This window comes from Anarhichas minor, unplaced genomic scaffold, assembly GCF_050575085.1.
Source record: "Anarhichas minor isolate MPS153535 unplaced genomic scaffold, ASM5057508v1 ptg000073l, whole genome shotgun sequence".
NCBI lineage: Eukaryota > Metazoa > Chordata > Actinopteri > Perciformes > Anarhichadidae > Anarhichas > Anarhichas minor.
The window spans coordinates 5,062,411-5,078,821 of record NW_027466519.1 but is presented as its reverse complement, the minus strand read 5'-3'; the positions used below and the strand labels follow the sequence as shown (position 1 = coordinate 5,078,821).

General features: G+C 42.8%; 1 protein-coding gene across 1 annotated transcript in view; it reads right to left on the bottom strand.

Annotated features, from left to right (window-relative positions):
- The window catches only part of lrrtm4l1 (leucine rich repeat transmembrane neuronal 4 like 1), a 114,419-nt gene that overhangs the window by 29,119 nt on the left and 68,889 nt on the right, over nucleotides 1-16,411 (bottom strand). The window contains exon 2 of the mRNA XM_076079460.1: nucleotides 7,329-7,545. Within this exon, the coding sequence (XP_075935575.1) occupies nucleotides 7,329-7,545 (217 nt within the window). The remainder of the gene's footprint in view (nucleotides 1-7,328; nucleotides 7,546-16,411) is intronic.

The following is a 16,411-nucleotide window of genomic DNA, read 5'->3' as shown; positions in this document are numbered from 1 at the left end:
TTGATAGTGTTGTTAGTCACGTGAGTTGATAGTGTTGTTAGTCACGTGAGTTGCTAGTCAATTGCACTTTCCGAAACCTAACTAAGTGGTTTTGTTACCTAACTCTAACTTCCTGTGGGGACAGAAGTTTATTTTGAAAAGACCATAAGCATGTATGTAGATACACGCTATGTTAATATATGGCAAAGAAATAAATCCCATGAGTGCCCCAAACAGATGGAGTGCCATACCCATCACCTCCATTAGGAACTCTGTGAACTGAAGCATCCACGGCACCACACATAGTCATGTGTCCGTTGTGAAGCTCTTAGGGAAACCTCATTATGTCATATCACTAAAACTACATTAGGGATCAAACTGAGAAGGGGGTTTGCACATATTTTAGATGGTAAAAAAAAAAACTCCAAGCTGTACGCTGTGATAGCAAGCCACAACCTTCAGACACTGGCTCATTGAAGCCTCCGCAAGACATTATCTTTAATTAGCACACATTGGTTCAGCAATGGAATTCTACGTAGACAGACGAGTAATAACAACTAACTGGACATGTGTACAACGGGTTCCCAGGGGACATTATACAGAGCAGAATGAAGAGAGACTTCCACTTTAGCACAGATTGATTACCCAGTCAGTCGGAAGCAAGAAACGAGGACTCCCGCAGAACAGCATACAGTGTATCGGGGCAAGCTGTGCAAGCCTCCTACAGCTTTCCAAATATACATGAATCATTTCAAACGCTTGTCTCTGAGTCTGACCGACAGCAAACAGAGAAAATAGCCACCTGGAACGGCCATTACGGCTAACTCCACAGAGATCTACATCCCTACATCTGTGTCACTGCAGGAAAAGACCGCAAGGTAGGAACATTAAATATGAATATAATGCCGCAACCATGGTTCGGCAGGCATTGCTATCAGTTCCCAGCAGGAGAGATTTGATCTCATGTGGTAAGCTACACACATCTGTTTACCTGGCTCTCTCTTCTTAGTAGAGCATGACCAATCAGAGCCGGAGGGTTTTGGAAATTTCATATCTCGCAGAAGTTAAATCTTGGAGATTTGAGCAACTTGCAGTGCAGCAATACGGAAGTACACATTAGTGTAGTTATCACAAAGATAAATCTGTTTCTAATAACTTTCAAGTCCCGATTATGTTTTTTTCCACTTCTTTTTAAGTATTCAATGGCAGTGGATGGGGTTAGTGTGGTAGGCTGGCAGTCTAATAATGCTGTTAATGCTATCATTCTGCATTGATTAATATCTGTCACAGAACATCTATGGATTGAGCCTACAGAGTCTCTTTTTTCCATCATGGTATCCTCCTATTACACCTAACCAAAAAAGTGTTGTTGTCATCTTCCAAACACTGTATTTAAGAGCACCAATTTAGTGTTGCGACCCCAAACCACATTGACAGACTCATGTATGACAGTAAAATAAAAAATAAAGAATCAAAATTGATTTAGAAGGGACCAGAGACAGGTTTATTCATTCCATGCATTGTTCTCCCATGTCAAAACCGGTGCCTGCATTCCACACAATGCAACAGAAAAACCTTTTATTCTTAAACTGACCTAAGTTAGAACCTTGTTGGCAAAAGCCCAGTGTATTGCACTTGATCCAGTAGAACAGAGCTCTTGGAGAAGGACAAGATGGGTGGTTGTGTTTCAAGAAAACTGGGGCACATTGCTTTATCTTTATTGCGTGCGGCGAACAATGCTTCAACACAATTTGCATCTCATGAAGATGCAATTGCAGCCAATGAATATATCCATTAAAGAACAGGCTCTGTGGCCCAGTTTCCCTCTTGGCTAAACTGCTCACTAACTGGGAGCAGTTGGACACTAAATGTCAACTGAACTGGACTTGCAAATGTACAAAACAGCAAATGTTGAATCATTATATAATTTAATAAAATATATCTTATCCCCGATTACCTCACCTAAGGTCAACTTCCAATGAGACTGCTCCCCCGCCCCCCCCCCCCCCCCCCCGAGGGAAAGAGTGGATTCTGGCAGGCCCAACAGATTCAGCTGTCGTCTTCCTTGGTTGATATTTCATTTGAATGCACGGCGCTCTGAGCACTGATGCAGAGGCTATTACCCAGAGTGCCTGGGTGGGTTGGCCAGCAGGGCTAAGGCCGCACGATGGGGCACTTCAAAGAAATGAAAAGTGCGCAAGAAAACAAAATATTTCTTATTAAATGGTCTACTGTAGTACAGGTTATACACGTTACAATGAAGCATTTCTTTGTGGAAGCTATTCAAGGTTATAGACGGGCAGAATTGTACAGTCAACGTTTTTATGAATTTATTGCAGGCCTGCTATATTTCTTTGTATATTTACTTAAGACATTATGTAATATACTATACTTGATTGTATATCCTTGCTTGTGTATATGTCCTTTCCCTAAAACTGTACAAAATGTATACATGTTGCCTTCTTAGGGAGAGACTGATCACAACAGAACTAAGAGGCTGTATGATATATAATCTGTATTTTTACATAACTTGCCTCAGATAGAGATTTGGTAATTCTTCCAAACCAACCTCCTGCCTTCCCCTCTGACAACGGAAGCCAAGGGTTTTAAACTGTGTGAAGTGCGATCGAGCTTAGGCAAGCAGAACTGTACACTGCATGTGTGACATATTACATTATTGAGTGTGCTCACTCAGATTTAAGGCACATAGGATTAAAAATACATTCAGGGCACTGAAGTATGTGACACATTACCAGTCACGTAGCCCACCGTGCAACACTGATAAATTGGACACACTGCCTTTCCAATATTGAAATGGAGTACCTTCTACACACTTAAAACCAATTATTTTACGCCCTTTAATTTGAAAATTGGAGTCAGCTGTAATTTGAACTCTCAGCAAAAGCAAGAAGCAGTGTGAAACGGCCCGATTTATGATAAAATAGTAGAACGCGGCTGGTTAATATCTCAGTAGAAATGGCGAAGTACAACTTAAATGGGGCAGCAGACATTAAAATTTGAAATGAAATGAACAGTTGATTTTGGGAGCTCAGTTATTCTGTCTGGATTCCCGAGGGATGTAGTAATTGAGGTCTAGCGAGTCTATGACCTACTCAAGAATAAAAGTGTAAAAGGGGAATGAAGACAGACAGATTGCTCTAGCTTTGCCTGCTGGGCCCTTTTATAGGAAAAAGAGAGAGGCCTAAATTATTACCACTTAAAGATCTAATGCCATGATTAGGTGTATTGATTTGCTAAGTCTTACTACAACTGGAGCTGCACATACATGCAGATCAATGGGATTAGCAACATAGGGTTTATATAATTCTTATTTAAGAGAGACTGCCTGTAACGTGCATCAACTTCTCACTGTAAGTGTAGTGCAGCCAAGCTGGCCGCCATGTCTATTGACTGACATGTCTATAATTCTATATACCAAGACCACTGTGAATTCTCAATTCCTATTGGCTGGCAGGCGTGGATTAACTTGTAGTAACCACACAGCAGGTGGCTTTTGACGGTAACCGTGATATATAAAAATCATGTTAATGAGAAACATAATTAAAAATGATTTTAGAAAAAAACAGGGGGATTTCTTCCTTCCGTAATTCAGTATTTTATCTGTAAATTGTATTTTCTCAGTAGAGCATGCTTCTGATAACAAGTCAAGGTAAATGACTTACTACGATAACTGACGCCTTTTTTTTTTTATTAATCGATTAACTGTTCTCTCTAAAGTGTCTGACCGAGCCTAAAGATATTGAGTTTATTTTTTTTTTCATTTTTATTAAACCGGATCATTTTAGGGGACAAGATCTCCATGAATATCCAATAATCGTAGATCTGTTTAAGCATGTTTGTGTAGAATATTTAAATATAAACATGAAAACATCACGTTTCAGAGTAGACAAACATAAAACATAAAAATAAAAGATGTTGGCACTTAAGAGAGGTCAGAGCAAAAGTTCAATCTAGACACTTCTTTATATCCCCATTAAAACTTTAATTATCTCTTGCTGCAGTGTTTTGATCTAACAGGAAGTTCATGCCTGATGAAGATCTATCAAAGATAGAAAAACTGCAGCAAAAGATAATTACATTTATGAAACAGTAAAGCGATTTTATTTTTGTCTTGATATCTGCGTCTTTATCCAGCTAGCGTGCTGCTTATCTTCCTCAGACACTGGCAGTAGCTTCATTCCTTTGCTGTAAAGATACAACACTTAACGATTCCTTCCCATCAAAGTGATTAAAGTCTAATGGAAGCTATTTGAATATGGTGGCATTTAAGAGGTCTAATTGGGGTGAGGTCTGACTTTTAGTTATTTTATATATTTATATTTGCTTACATCATACAGTGTGCCTCTTACAGCAGCATGAGGAAGATACTTTGCTGCTCTAGCAGCTGCACCCTATAAATCTAAAGTTTTACACCCACACTGCTTAACATCCAGACTCAGCGTGTCAAAATGTGACAGCCGAAACTCTTTACAAGCCAATAATACAACACATATCAGGATCTTTACTGACACTGGCTTTCCTATGGATCTACACACACCAGTGGCGGGCCGTGCATTTTATACCTGGGCCTTCACTGCTGTCCTGCAGCTGAAATACCACCTTATAACCACATGATGGCGCCACAGCTATTATTCATTTTTAATGCTGTAACTATGTACATCTTCGTAGTAAACTGTTCGGTACGAGTCGTTTGAATAATGCTAGAGCATTTAGAAAATTCAAAAGCCTAAATTCAGGAAAATATAATGTTCTCAGTCATGGTGCATCTCACTCAGTCAGAATGTCCATATTTGATTGGCTGAGCTGCATCACGTGATGTGATTCACTACCCATCAGCCTCTGCTGGCTGTTAAGTTTCGTTTCACGATAGTCACGTGCTCGCCCACTGACCAATCACAGCACTCTGCACCTCGCGGTAAAACTACACATGGACACCGAGCGGCATGTAATGCTGACGTCATTATAGGCCGGCTAGCAGGTGCTGACACGTCAAACAATACGCCCAACATGTCAAACTAAAGATGTGATTGGTTGAACACTATGACAATCAACAATATCGTCTCCATTTACTTTAATCTGCACTGGCTGCAGGTGTGAGTCTGCAGGCCTCGGGTCTCTGTTCTTACCTAGAGACACAGAGGTGAAATCTGATTGGATAAAAGCTCTACTTAAAACAAGCTGCACTGGAAGCAGAGCAACTGAGGAAGACAGTAGCTGTGCAATGAGAAAATAAGATAATGGGAAAAATATTTTTATAAATTATAATACATGTAGTGTATTTAAGAAAAATTATTCAATTATAAAATAGATATAGCTTTGTGATTCTGTTTAGGCCAGCAGAGAAGGCCTTGCAGGCCCTGACGGCCCGCCACTGACACACACATACACACAAATGCACGCACACACATTATTGGTTTAGAAATCTGTGGAGAGAGGCAGAGAGCTGCATTGATCGATATGAGAGCTGGTGTCAAAAGATCAGCACAAACCAAAACATCTAAGCCGGCCACTGAGAAGTAAGCCTGTTGTAAAGGCTGAGGTGTGTGAGTCTGTGTGTGTGTGTGTGTGTGTGTGTGTGTGATATGCTGGTAATCAGTAAAGGTCAAAAGTGGACCCGTTCAGGATTGTGAAAAACAATATCTATCTTTAGTAAGAATTCAGCACTTAATGCCATTGTATACACACTGTATATATACGTAACCTTTACAAAAACTTTCTGTATGTGTCATTTCTTTTAAAAGGCCTTCACACTGGCCCTGGCTGTGGAAGGGTTGGCCAGGAAATCATTATAGAAAATAACTTTCTTTTTACATTTTGGTGCAAATCCAGTTATGATCCTAAAGATAACTGAACAATAAACATACATACTGTAATGTTCAGTCTATACAAATAGATTACCTGGACTTTGGGTATTGGCCAATACCCAATAACGTTATTTAGGAATTGTTACTCCAGGTTCTATGAATATAGGCGTAGCCCTCTGAGAGCTGTTGCTATTGGGTTTAGCCCAGTGCACATGAGCAGTCATGAATATTTATTGTCGCGCCTTTGTGCTCAACAGAGACCTCCCTTAGATGCGCACTTGCAACACAAAACAGCCATCCCGCCCATAGTTCTGTTTCAAAATTAAACAAGCATTTCTTTTCAGCTGGCACAGATCGAGCCAAAGCGGCCCACAGCTTAGAGGGCTACTCCTATACTCATAGACTCCAGAGTTACAATACCTAACTGACTTGCCAAATCGCATAGGCTATGCAATTTATCCTGGGGTTCTATGACAGTGGTTCTTAACCTTATTGGAGGTACTGAACCCTGCGAGCTTCATCAGTGCATTCACCGAACCCTTCGTAATTGGAAAAATAAAATATGATTTCTTCAAAACATAGGTATATATTTTATTAGTGCACAAAATGAACCATGCATCAGTTGCACACAAAATCACTGTGTGCAAAGAACAAAACCAACAAAACATGAATTTCACACAAAAACATAGCTCAATGAATGATTTGCGATCAGGTACGCAACTTCGTACGATGCTGTGAGGATCGGTTTGTCGACAAACAAAACATGAATTTCACACAAAAACATAACTCAGTGAATATTTACTGCAAATCAATGTGACCTTTGCTGTTGCCTTTCAGATACAAGTTCAGAAATGCACGGCTTCACCTTGGCAAGTGCCACTCTCATATAATTTTCGCAGCAAAGTCTGTTCCTTTTCTTAGTTTTCATGTCCACCATCCTCGAAAAGGATTGCTTACAAAGATACGTTGTAACAAACGGTGTGAGTATCTCAAGGGCTTTCCTGGCAATACGAGGGTATGGTACGATTTGGTGACACCAAAACGTTGAGAATGACGTCTGAATGACGGCCGCTTCCAGCGTCATTCACGCAGCCCGGTGGAAATTTGCGTCATTCGCAACCATTCGCGTCTGTGCATTGACTTTACATGTAAACTACCTCGCAGTGTGTGTCTGCCGAGGGGTTCGGCAGACACACACTGCGGTCAAGTGAGCCGCCGCTTTAAAAATGAATGACCGTCTATTCCTTAAGGTGCGTTCACACCGAGCGCCCCGTTCGGTGTGAACGCAGCATAAATTTTAGCTTTCTCCGTGCTTTTTAGGCTACCCAAGCCACCATAGGGCTATCCAAGCCACCGTACCGTTATGCTGCGTTCACACCGGACGGGGCGCTCGGTGTGAACGCACCTTAAGGAAAATAGACGGTCATTAATTTTTAAAGCGGCGGCTCACTTGACCGCAGTGTGTGTCTGCCGAACACGATCGAACCCAGGTTAAGAACCACTGTTCTATGAGGACTGACTCACTTTTGGAGCCAGCCTCAAGTGGCCATTTGATGAACTGCAGTTTTGGCAATTCTGCGTTGGCTTTATTGTTCAGCCTCGGAGGGTGCGGCTTGGATAAAAGTCTCTTGGAGTATGGCTGGGTGGCCAACGGAGGCTCCATTCCCCCTGCAGCGTAGGCTTGTGAGATGGCGATTTGCACTGAACTGCTGTGTCTGCATAATTCTGTGCATAGAACATACTGAGACAAAGGGCACACTGGGCAATGTTGGTGAGACATTTCTGCCTCATTGGTGAGACATTTCTGCCTCATTCTGATGAGGAAAAGGGGAGAGCCAATCGAGGGAAACGATTCTCGACCAGACTGACAGCACGCATATGTCACTCATGGGCCTTTCACAATAGTTTGCATTGGGTGCAGTGCACATTGTGACGCATTGCGCCCTAAGTTTCACCAGGTTGAACCAGCATTCTGCAAGCAGAGCGCTGTGGCCACGCATTGTTCAATATAGCGGAAAAAAACCATCATGGCGCCATGCTAGCCTTTGGACATAATGGGTTTCAGAGCACAATGCTGCCATTGTCGTTCTGTGTGCAAGGTGCTTAAATCTAGCTGATGTCAGGCTTGGAGGAGCGCTGTCTTGACAGATGGCATCTTGAGAGAGATTTAGGCTAGCGGCTCGAAAGGGAGATGCATGACAGCGTCAGCGTTTGACTCCGAGGTCAAACCCTGAGTTTGACACAGGTCGGGGCCGGGACATCACCACTAACTCGCTCCGATTAGCGGGAAGAGGTTGATAACACTTTAAGGTCAGTAATGCATGTTAATAAGGAGGATTGTTACTCATGAAAAATGTGATGAAATGACTGGGTTTGTCTACTGCTTTGTTTGTGCAGAGGCAAGCCACTGTTTTGTTTGGGGAGCATGTACTGTGAAGATGAAAAATGCTCAGTGGGAGCATTAGCAGACCGGCTGAGAGGAAACTGCTATTTAGAGAAAGTGGGTGGCCCCAAAAAGGGTTTATTTTGCTTCCATTGTATTAATTGTACAGCTCTTACTGCTATAGCATAGAGCTGCTGGGCTAAGGAGGTTTATAGTTTAAAAACACATTGAAGTGTTGAGGTATTATTTAAACATTGCTTTCCTAAGTTTCCTTTTTAATGCAGCATAAATTGTTTAATATGGTATATTGTTTAGCACTACCGCCTCACAGCAAGAGGGGCCAGCCTTCTCTGTGGAGTTTGGATGTTTTCACCGTGTCAGCATGGGGTTTTCCTGGCGTTCTCCTGCTTCCTCCTGCATGTAGATGTAACTGTGAGAGTGAATGGTTCTCAATATGTGTCAGCGCTGTGATAGCCCCGCGAGCTGTCTAAGGTGTACCCTGCTTGCGTTGGGATGGGCTCCACCCCGTATTGGGCAACATTGAGTGATCCTGCAATCCTGAATCTTACAGATAATGGATTGATTGATGATCGATACATTTAATAGATCCGCCCCATAGTCACTGATACCTTATTCAACCATTTGAGTAAAATATTGATTTTGGCCCGATATCCAAAATCAATATCGGTGTATCCCTAACAAACGACACAGATTATATATCAACATATTCCTCCTAATCTGAACCTTAATCACAGTACCATAGCTACATAACAAACATGTTACTGTTGTTTTGACTTTGTTTCCCAGATGTCCGATCAACCTAAAAGAACATTAAACTGTGTGTTGAAACTTTTTTTGAGATCTATATTTGTCTCCATGTTCCTTCTGGGGCTTCACATGTTACAGAGTGAAACTGAACCTCATCAGCAAAATGAAAGCATGAAAGATGTCTTTGTCTAAACTCTCTCACTGGTTTGAAGGGAGCGGGGTTTCTGCTGGAAAAAAAAGCTGATGGCACGTGCAGCCTAGCAGCGATTAGCAATATTTGGGTCAAAGTATGATGACAGTTATTGGTTTGGCCATATGCAGGGATTCAGATATACCAGGGTCCAGAAACTGAGCTTAATGGGGTTGGGGACATGCCCCCTTCCCCATATATATTTTTTTTTTTCATTTCCCTGACCTAAATGTCACCTTTTAGGATGTTTGGACAACAAAAGTGGTACAATAGCTTTGAAAGCATTTCAGTGGGCAGTAGCATAAATGACCTGTCAGCAGTAATACATGAACATAAGGTTAAATGTTGCAATGAATGATCCCCACTACAATCTGAAAATACAGATGAAGCTAAAAAATGATCACAAAACATCAGAAAATGAATGTTGACAGTGTCTCTGTTTCTCTACTTTCCATAACGTGCTCCCTCTCTCTCTTGTATCCTCTCGTCTTTCTGCCTTCAACATTACATTAGTTCTGATCGTTTCTCTCTTAGTCCTTGACTCTTTGCTCTCTCTCTCTCTCAAATAATTTAGTGAAATTAAATACACCCTCTTTATTTTATCTTTGTGCTCGAGTTTGCATTATTTTTATAGAAATGTGTATCAAACGGTACATGTGTGTTTTAGTGAGCCTGTAGGTTCCACAGTATAAACCAAATACACATGTATTTCTGTGTTAATAACAGTTCAAATTGGATCAGGTGAGATTTTGTTTGTGTTGAACAGAACCCATCCTGGGCCCAGTGGGCAGTACCTGGTCCTCCTCACTCCATCTCCATCACCTTCTCTCTTTCTTTTGGTTCCCTCATCTTGTATCTCTTCCCTTACCAAAACTGAGCTTTGATTGGTCAGTCTCAGTGAAGAAGAAAGTAACTATATGTAGGCTGATTATGGGTGAAAGTGAAACCAAGTAACCGGCATCACTGACCACTGCTTAACGTAGTGCGACTGCACAGGAGCTATTGTCAGATGATGTCTGTCAGGCGATGAACAGCACTGAACTCAGAGCAGTCCACTAGTAAAAGGTATATGTGGCAGCTTACTGGATGACCCACCTGTCAATCAAACTCTTACCGAAGTGAGTCGGTACATCATTTTTCTATCAAGAAAAGCCTTCAGTGGGGATATAACTGACACTTTTGAAGAATCTATAGCCATTGTTGTTTTGAGCAAACAGTGGCCTCTCCTGTCGCCACACACACACCTAAGCCACAGCTGTAGCTGGTAGCAGCTCCCCCCGGGATGCTGATTGGTCAGTGTACTGGCTTGCTGGACACAAATGCATTTCTTGAAGCCTGACAAGATGGATTTTCCTGTGATATGTAATCCCGCGATTCTCGCCGAATCCCGTGACATTCTGAGAATCCCGCTGCCGTGCAAGGCAGTGTTGCCATGCCACTGTCAATCAAATCGAATCAAACCACACCGCGTCCCGATCAAACAGATCAGCTGTGTCACATTGCATAAACAATGAGGATGTTGTTTTCAGAACCTTAACTTTGAGCATTGGTTATTTTGTCATTGATATTTATATGACAGAGAAATACAACAAAATGTAAGTTTTCAGGGGCTTTTTTGACAACCGGCCTCTTCTGATTGAGGGAATAATGACTGAGAAGTGAAGGCGGAAGTATTTGTTACAATGTGACTTTGACACCAGAAACCACTGTCAACACGTCGTCATCTACTGTACCAACAGTGTGTTGGTTTCTTCTAACCATGGCCAAAATCTCCCCCCCCACCTTAACCAAGTTGTTTTAGGGGCCTAAACTTAACCACAAGGTCATATGCGTTGTTTTGGAAGAGACTGACACATTCTCTTTTTTATCTTTGAGACTGGAAGACCATGACAAGCAAACGTGGGCTGTAGTGTCCTCCAGGGGCGTACAAATAAACACAATACCTTATCATGTGCTTCTTGTTGCATCGTCTTCTTTTTTGTGCATGCTCAGCTCCCACAGCTTACTGCCAGGCTTTGTTCTCAGTTATGTGTCTCTGTCCATATTTCACCGCATGGGCTCAATGTGCAGGACACATTACTTGGGGAAGTATCTTTGCAGAATTTTAAGGATAAAACAAAAAAGAAAAGAAGAAACTTTGAGGAAATGTTGCAGTTCAAGACAGTCTGGCTCTCTGCACGACGACGGGGACAAATACACTTGAAATGAAAGACCTCGAGGTATATAGGGAAAGAGTTCGATGTGACATGCTGTGTTATGATGGTTTGATGGCGTGTGTGGGTAGTGGTGAAGTGAATATTACTAAACTGCAGCAAGAAAGTGCCTGATGGGGGCTTTCAGTCAGGCTCGGAATGAGGAAACATGCCTCACACTGACAGAATAATCCTTATTGATGGCTTTAGCTATCTGAAGAGGAGCTACAGCTGAAGCCTGTTCAAGGTTAGTTAGGTTTTCTTCTCTCTGTTTTCACTGGACCGCAGCGAAGCAGGAACCAGCCCTGCAGTGTCAACTCAAAAGTCTGTCACTGAGCGTGCGAGTGAGCGACGAAGTTACGTCATTGGCCGGTCGACTTGGAGTTTCCCCGTTGGTCGTTGCTCTTTCAAAATGGATAGGCGCCACGGTGTTCCTCGCAAGTGACGTCTTTGCCTCGGTGATGAATCATTCAATCCACTTCTTCAATAACTACGCAATATTTGTTGCTCTCCCACACGTTTGTTTTCTTGCATATGTGTTTCAAACCTTCATTTGTAGGGGGATGACACAGGCCTATGCGTATGTCATAAGAGTAGCATATAGTGTGGGCGTTGCTGTGTGGTCGAGCGGCACAGAGAGAGAGAGGGGGGGGGGGGGGGGAGCGTGACGGTGAACGCGCTCGGAGCAGACAGCTGTTGGCGATCAGAGCAGAGAGGAGATTAACAGTAAAGTTGTCAAGTAGCAGTAAATGTTCAGTGTTTGTCCATGAATAAATGCTGCAGCTCACCGAAGTCAGCATCAGCTTTGGCCCCGGAGGCAAAACAAAGTCTCCCCTGTGCCTCCCGAACCACGGTCTGGAAGCCGAAGCAGTAATGTTATCTTGCTCTGTTTACTATAAGACCAACATTTAAAGCTGTGGGTAGGCTCAGAATTGTGTTGGGATGCAACCTAGGTCTAGTTTGTTAAAACAAAGTAACATTAATTACACAATCACGCCACATGTGAGTAATCCAGAACAACAAATTGTTAAAAATAGCACGCTAATATTGTTGAATTAAAATAAATTGAAGCAGTCCTAGGTTATTTGTCTCGAATATAGCCTAACCATTCCATATGATAAGCTATTTCAGTGGTAGTCGGAGAACAATTATTACTGTTGACCGCTACATAAAAATTCAGAAGAGCATTTATCACATATCCTTGTAACAATCTGACCACAATTCATCACATTGACCAAACACTGTTCATCCATGAACTAGCTTCCCCCTTAGTCTGAAGTTCATGGCTCTGGAGGAAGCCCCTAAAACCAACCACATTCTAGCTGCTGCTTTAATCTGTAGATTAGAGAGACCTTGTCCTTCAACAAAAAAGTGTTAATCTAATTCGTTGATTTAATTACGACTTGGCAGTTTTACTAATGATAAACTTATAGAGCTGAGAAACATCCACGTCTATTGTCTAACACTGCATAATGGTCTAAAATTGGCATGAAAAGTACATGATTTTGTGCCAGTGGGAAACCTGTGAATAACATCTTCTAATTATCTGCACTATAAGCTTGAAGAAAAAAAAGTGCCCACAGGTTTGTTATTTTGTCCATAGTAATTCAGCTTAGCTTTTCCTGGCTTGTGGTCTTGGGGCAATTACTGTCTCTGTCTGCCCTAGGAAGCTGATGGATTATCGAATAAATTGAAGGTTATTTGAGCGTAATTGCCCTGTTGCTCTTACCCAAGCAGTACGACCACAGCAGACGAGTGTGTACAGTCAGACCGGAGACTATTGAGCCCCCTGTGTTGTTCACAATGACTCCTGTATTGCTTTTCCCTGCCTTTACTTTCTGCCAGCTGGAAATGTAGCCCTCTTTGCATCATTTGCACAGTTCCGTTGTTGTGGTAGGTATAGGGCTGAAGGTAAATTTCACAGCTTGGGCCACAAATATGTGATCAGCACACACAGTATCAGAGCTGGGCTTGTCGGTCAAAATGATGCTCCTCCTTACTTGTTATCAATTTTGAAAAATAACACCACATTACTTCTTACAAGTTTTGTAATGACCAGTCAATTTAATGAATGGCCAACCAACAAATACATTGTGTTGTCAAGCAAAAATGCCAAACGTGCTCTAGCCTCTCAAGTGTGAGGATTCGCTGCTTTGTTGTACCACTTTATATTGAATATCCTGGTGCTGTGAATTGTTGATTGGGCAAAGCAAGCAATTTGGGTGAAATTGCGATGGGCATTCTTCTCATTTAGTCAGAAAAGTAATTATTAATATAAAAAAAACCTCTAGCTGCTGTCCTCTCAAACATAGCCAGAGCTGATGGTGCCCTTCTGTGCAGACGATTGTGATAACCAAATTGTGTTGTCATGTTTTATTGGCGAATTCAGGGAGGAAAAAAAAATTCACCACTGAAGACGGTATGAAGTTTTCGCTCCCATTTAATCGGTGGAAACCAATGTCGATGGATGAAGATGGAGTGGATACTGTGAGAGAGCTTCAGTTAGAAGTGTTGATATCCTAACAAATGCAGCCTCTTATTTGGGCTTATAGTAATTGTGATGACATAATTAAAACTGCATTAGCATGTGCTCATTAGTTGCACTAAGCTGCTCATTACTTGGGTAAGTGCCACATTTCGGCACAGATGTTTGGGCAGCAGGCATCTCTCCAGAATGTCTCAGCTTTTCAGTCAATTTGAAAAAGAAAAAGAAACAAAACAGCAGCACAAATGAAGCGAGTAGTCGAGACAGACAGAATGAAAATGAATGGTGGTTTCAAAACGTCTCTCTCTCTCCGCACCTCGCCACCCATCACGAGTGTGTGCGCGTGTGCGGGCGTATAACAATATCAGTCTTTCCCTGAGATATTCAACAACAAAAGTTCCACTGAAAGAAAGGACACGAAGCAATCGTGCGGCTTTGTGTTCGAACAGCTGCAGAGTGCCGAAAGTCAGCGCTGTTTCATCGCATAGTGAGTGACAATTGTGAACACCCACTGTTCTCTTTGAGCACCCCCCCCCCCCCCCCCCCCACAAAAAAATGAAACACTGAAGAGAAGTGTGGGTTTGTGAGGTTGAGCGGTGCGTTTAGCTTTGGAGCACCCAGAGTCAGTAAAATGGTGGAGGTGATAGGCAGTGTGGGATGAGATTGTAGATGCCCTGAGCTGTCAGGAGAAGAGGGAGGGGGGGGAATAGAATGGAGTCAAAACATGTCAGAGCGTCGAAGGGGGAGATGAGGGGGAGGCCACAGACAACAGAATCATCACATCTCTGCCCTTTAAAGTCGGTTTGGGATTTTAGGGTATAAAGTTGCTTCAATAACAACAAGGATGTCACCTGACAGATCAGGAGCTATTGTTCAACTCATTGTGCATTCACTGGAGCCTAGACTAGACAGACCCATGTCGACTGATTAAGGTAATGGGCTACATCTCTTCCACATCGTAAAAGGTGAGAGCATTATTGTCTCCCTCCTCCCCCTTGATTTTCAGAGGCACCAGCACTCCCTCCTGCAGCAGGCTATTTGTTTTGTTTTTTATTCGCGAGTAGAGATGGAGAACCTCTCAGTGGTGATTCGAGATGCTCTTGAATGCAAATTAAAAAATAAAATAAAAATAATTCTCAGGGAATATTTGAAGGAAAATGGAGCAAAAGTGCTACTCTGAGACACTGGAGATGTCAGTTTGCAGCGCAAGAATAAACCGCGAAAATATTTTGGGGGGATTTTCTGAAAATCCAACACACTCACAGATGCGCCAGAGGAGAAAAAACAACCCATAATGTCATTGCAAGGACTGCGCTCAACTAACAATAGTCATGATTTGCGGACCTGATTGTTCGTCAATCCCTGGCGGCAATCGTGTCAAAACGACACAATCCTCCACTTACTTACCCATGATGTCTCATCGGCCCGTTCCCCTCCGTCCTCCGTGGCGCAATCCGCCGCACAGATCACGACTTCCACCGCGTCGCCTTTCCTTTCCTTTCGTACCTAGAGAGCCCCGGAGCTCTGCGCGTCTCTCACGCGAGGGGTGACTCACCTGCCTTCATATAAATAAATAAAAACCGTCTCTCGATTTTAATTAAAAAGAGAGGAAACCGCTTTTAAACTTTGCGCCCATGCTCCCTGCCGCAGGGCAACTTTCCAAACCCGTCACTCACAAATATCCATCAAGTGCCAAGTTGGATGTCAAACGCACGGCTCTACAGGGTTTTTTCTCCCGATGCAAACAGAGTCTTGGAACAGGTGCCCTGCTACAAAACAAACTATATAAGAAAAATACAAAGAAACCAACAAAACGTCACAATTTGCAAAAGTTAGGAGGTGGACACGAGGTGGATTTTGCTGCGTGGATCGGTGCAGTCACCGGCGGAGGTAGGTGTCCTCTGCGCAAACATCCAGTGGAGCGGTAGAGACGACAGGCTGCGTTCACGGGCAGGCACTGGCACTGTCCGGGGCTCCTGTGCTGTGCTGTGCATTAGCGAGCAGGTCTGCGTGTGCGCGCGCCCGGCTGCGTGGGGAACGTGTGCGAGCGTGTGCAGGCGCGCGCATGTGGGAGAAAGGGAAAAAAAAAAAGGCATGAGGGAGAAAGCATTCGATGCAGTGTTTAACAGCTGCAGGCATTTTTTGGTCAAATGTGAGATTTTGTTTTGTGTAGATCTGCCTTTTATTTTTTAATTTTTTTGCCGTCTCTATCACCGCCAACACAAACAACCCAATGCAGGATGCCGTCTCCCCCGTTTTACCATGCTGTTCCTATGGAAGTCTATTATGCAGGTGTTGTGGAGGATATGCTGATGGCTCTATGTGGGCATCATTATAGCATGAGTGGGTAGCCGGCCCGATCCCACATCTTGTTGCATAATTATTGCGGATGGCAAGGCTAAATACAAGAGTGCTGTTAGAGCAGGGATACTGCTGGACATGCATTTTGAGACATTAAAAAAATGTATACTGTAGTGAAGCATTTCAGTGTCTCCCTCATTAGGGAGCATGCCTTTGAGGTTGTTTCAACTCCCAATACGTTTTTCGATTTTTGTATGATTACATTTTTTTTGAGCAACAATAAAAGTG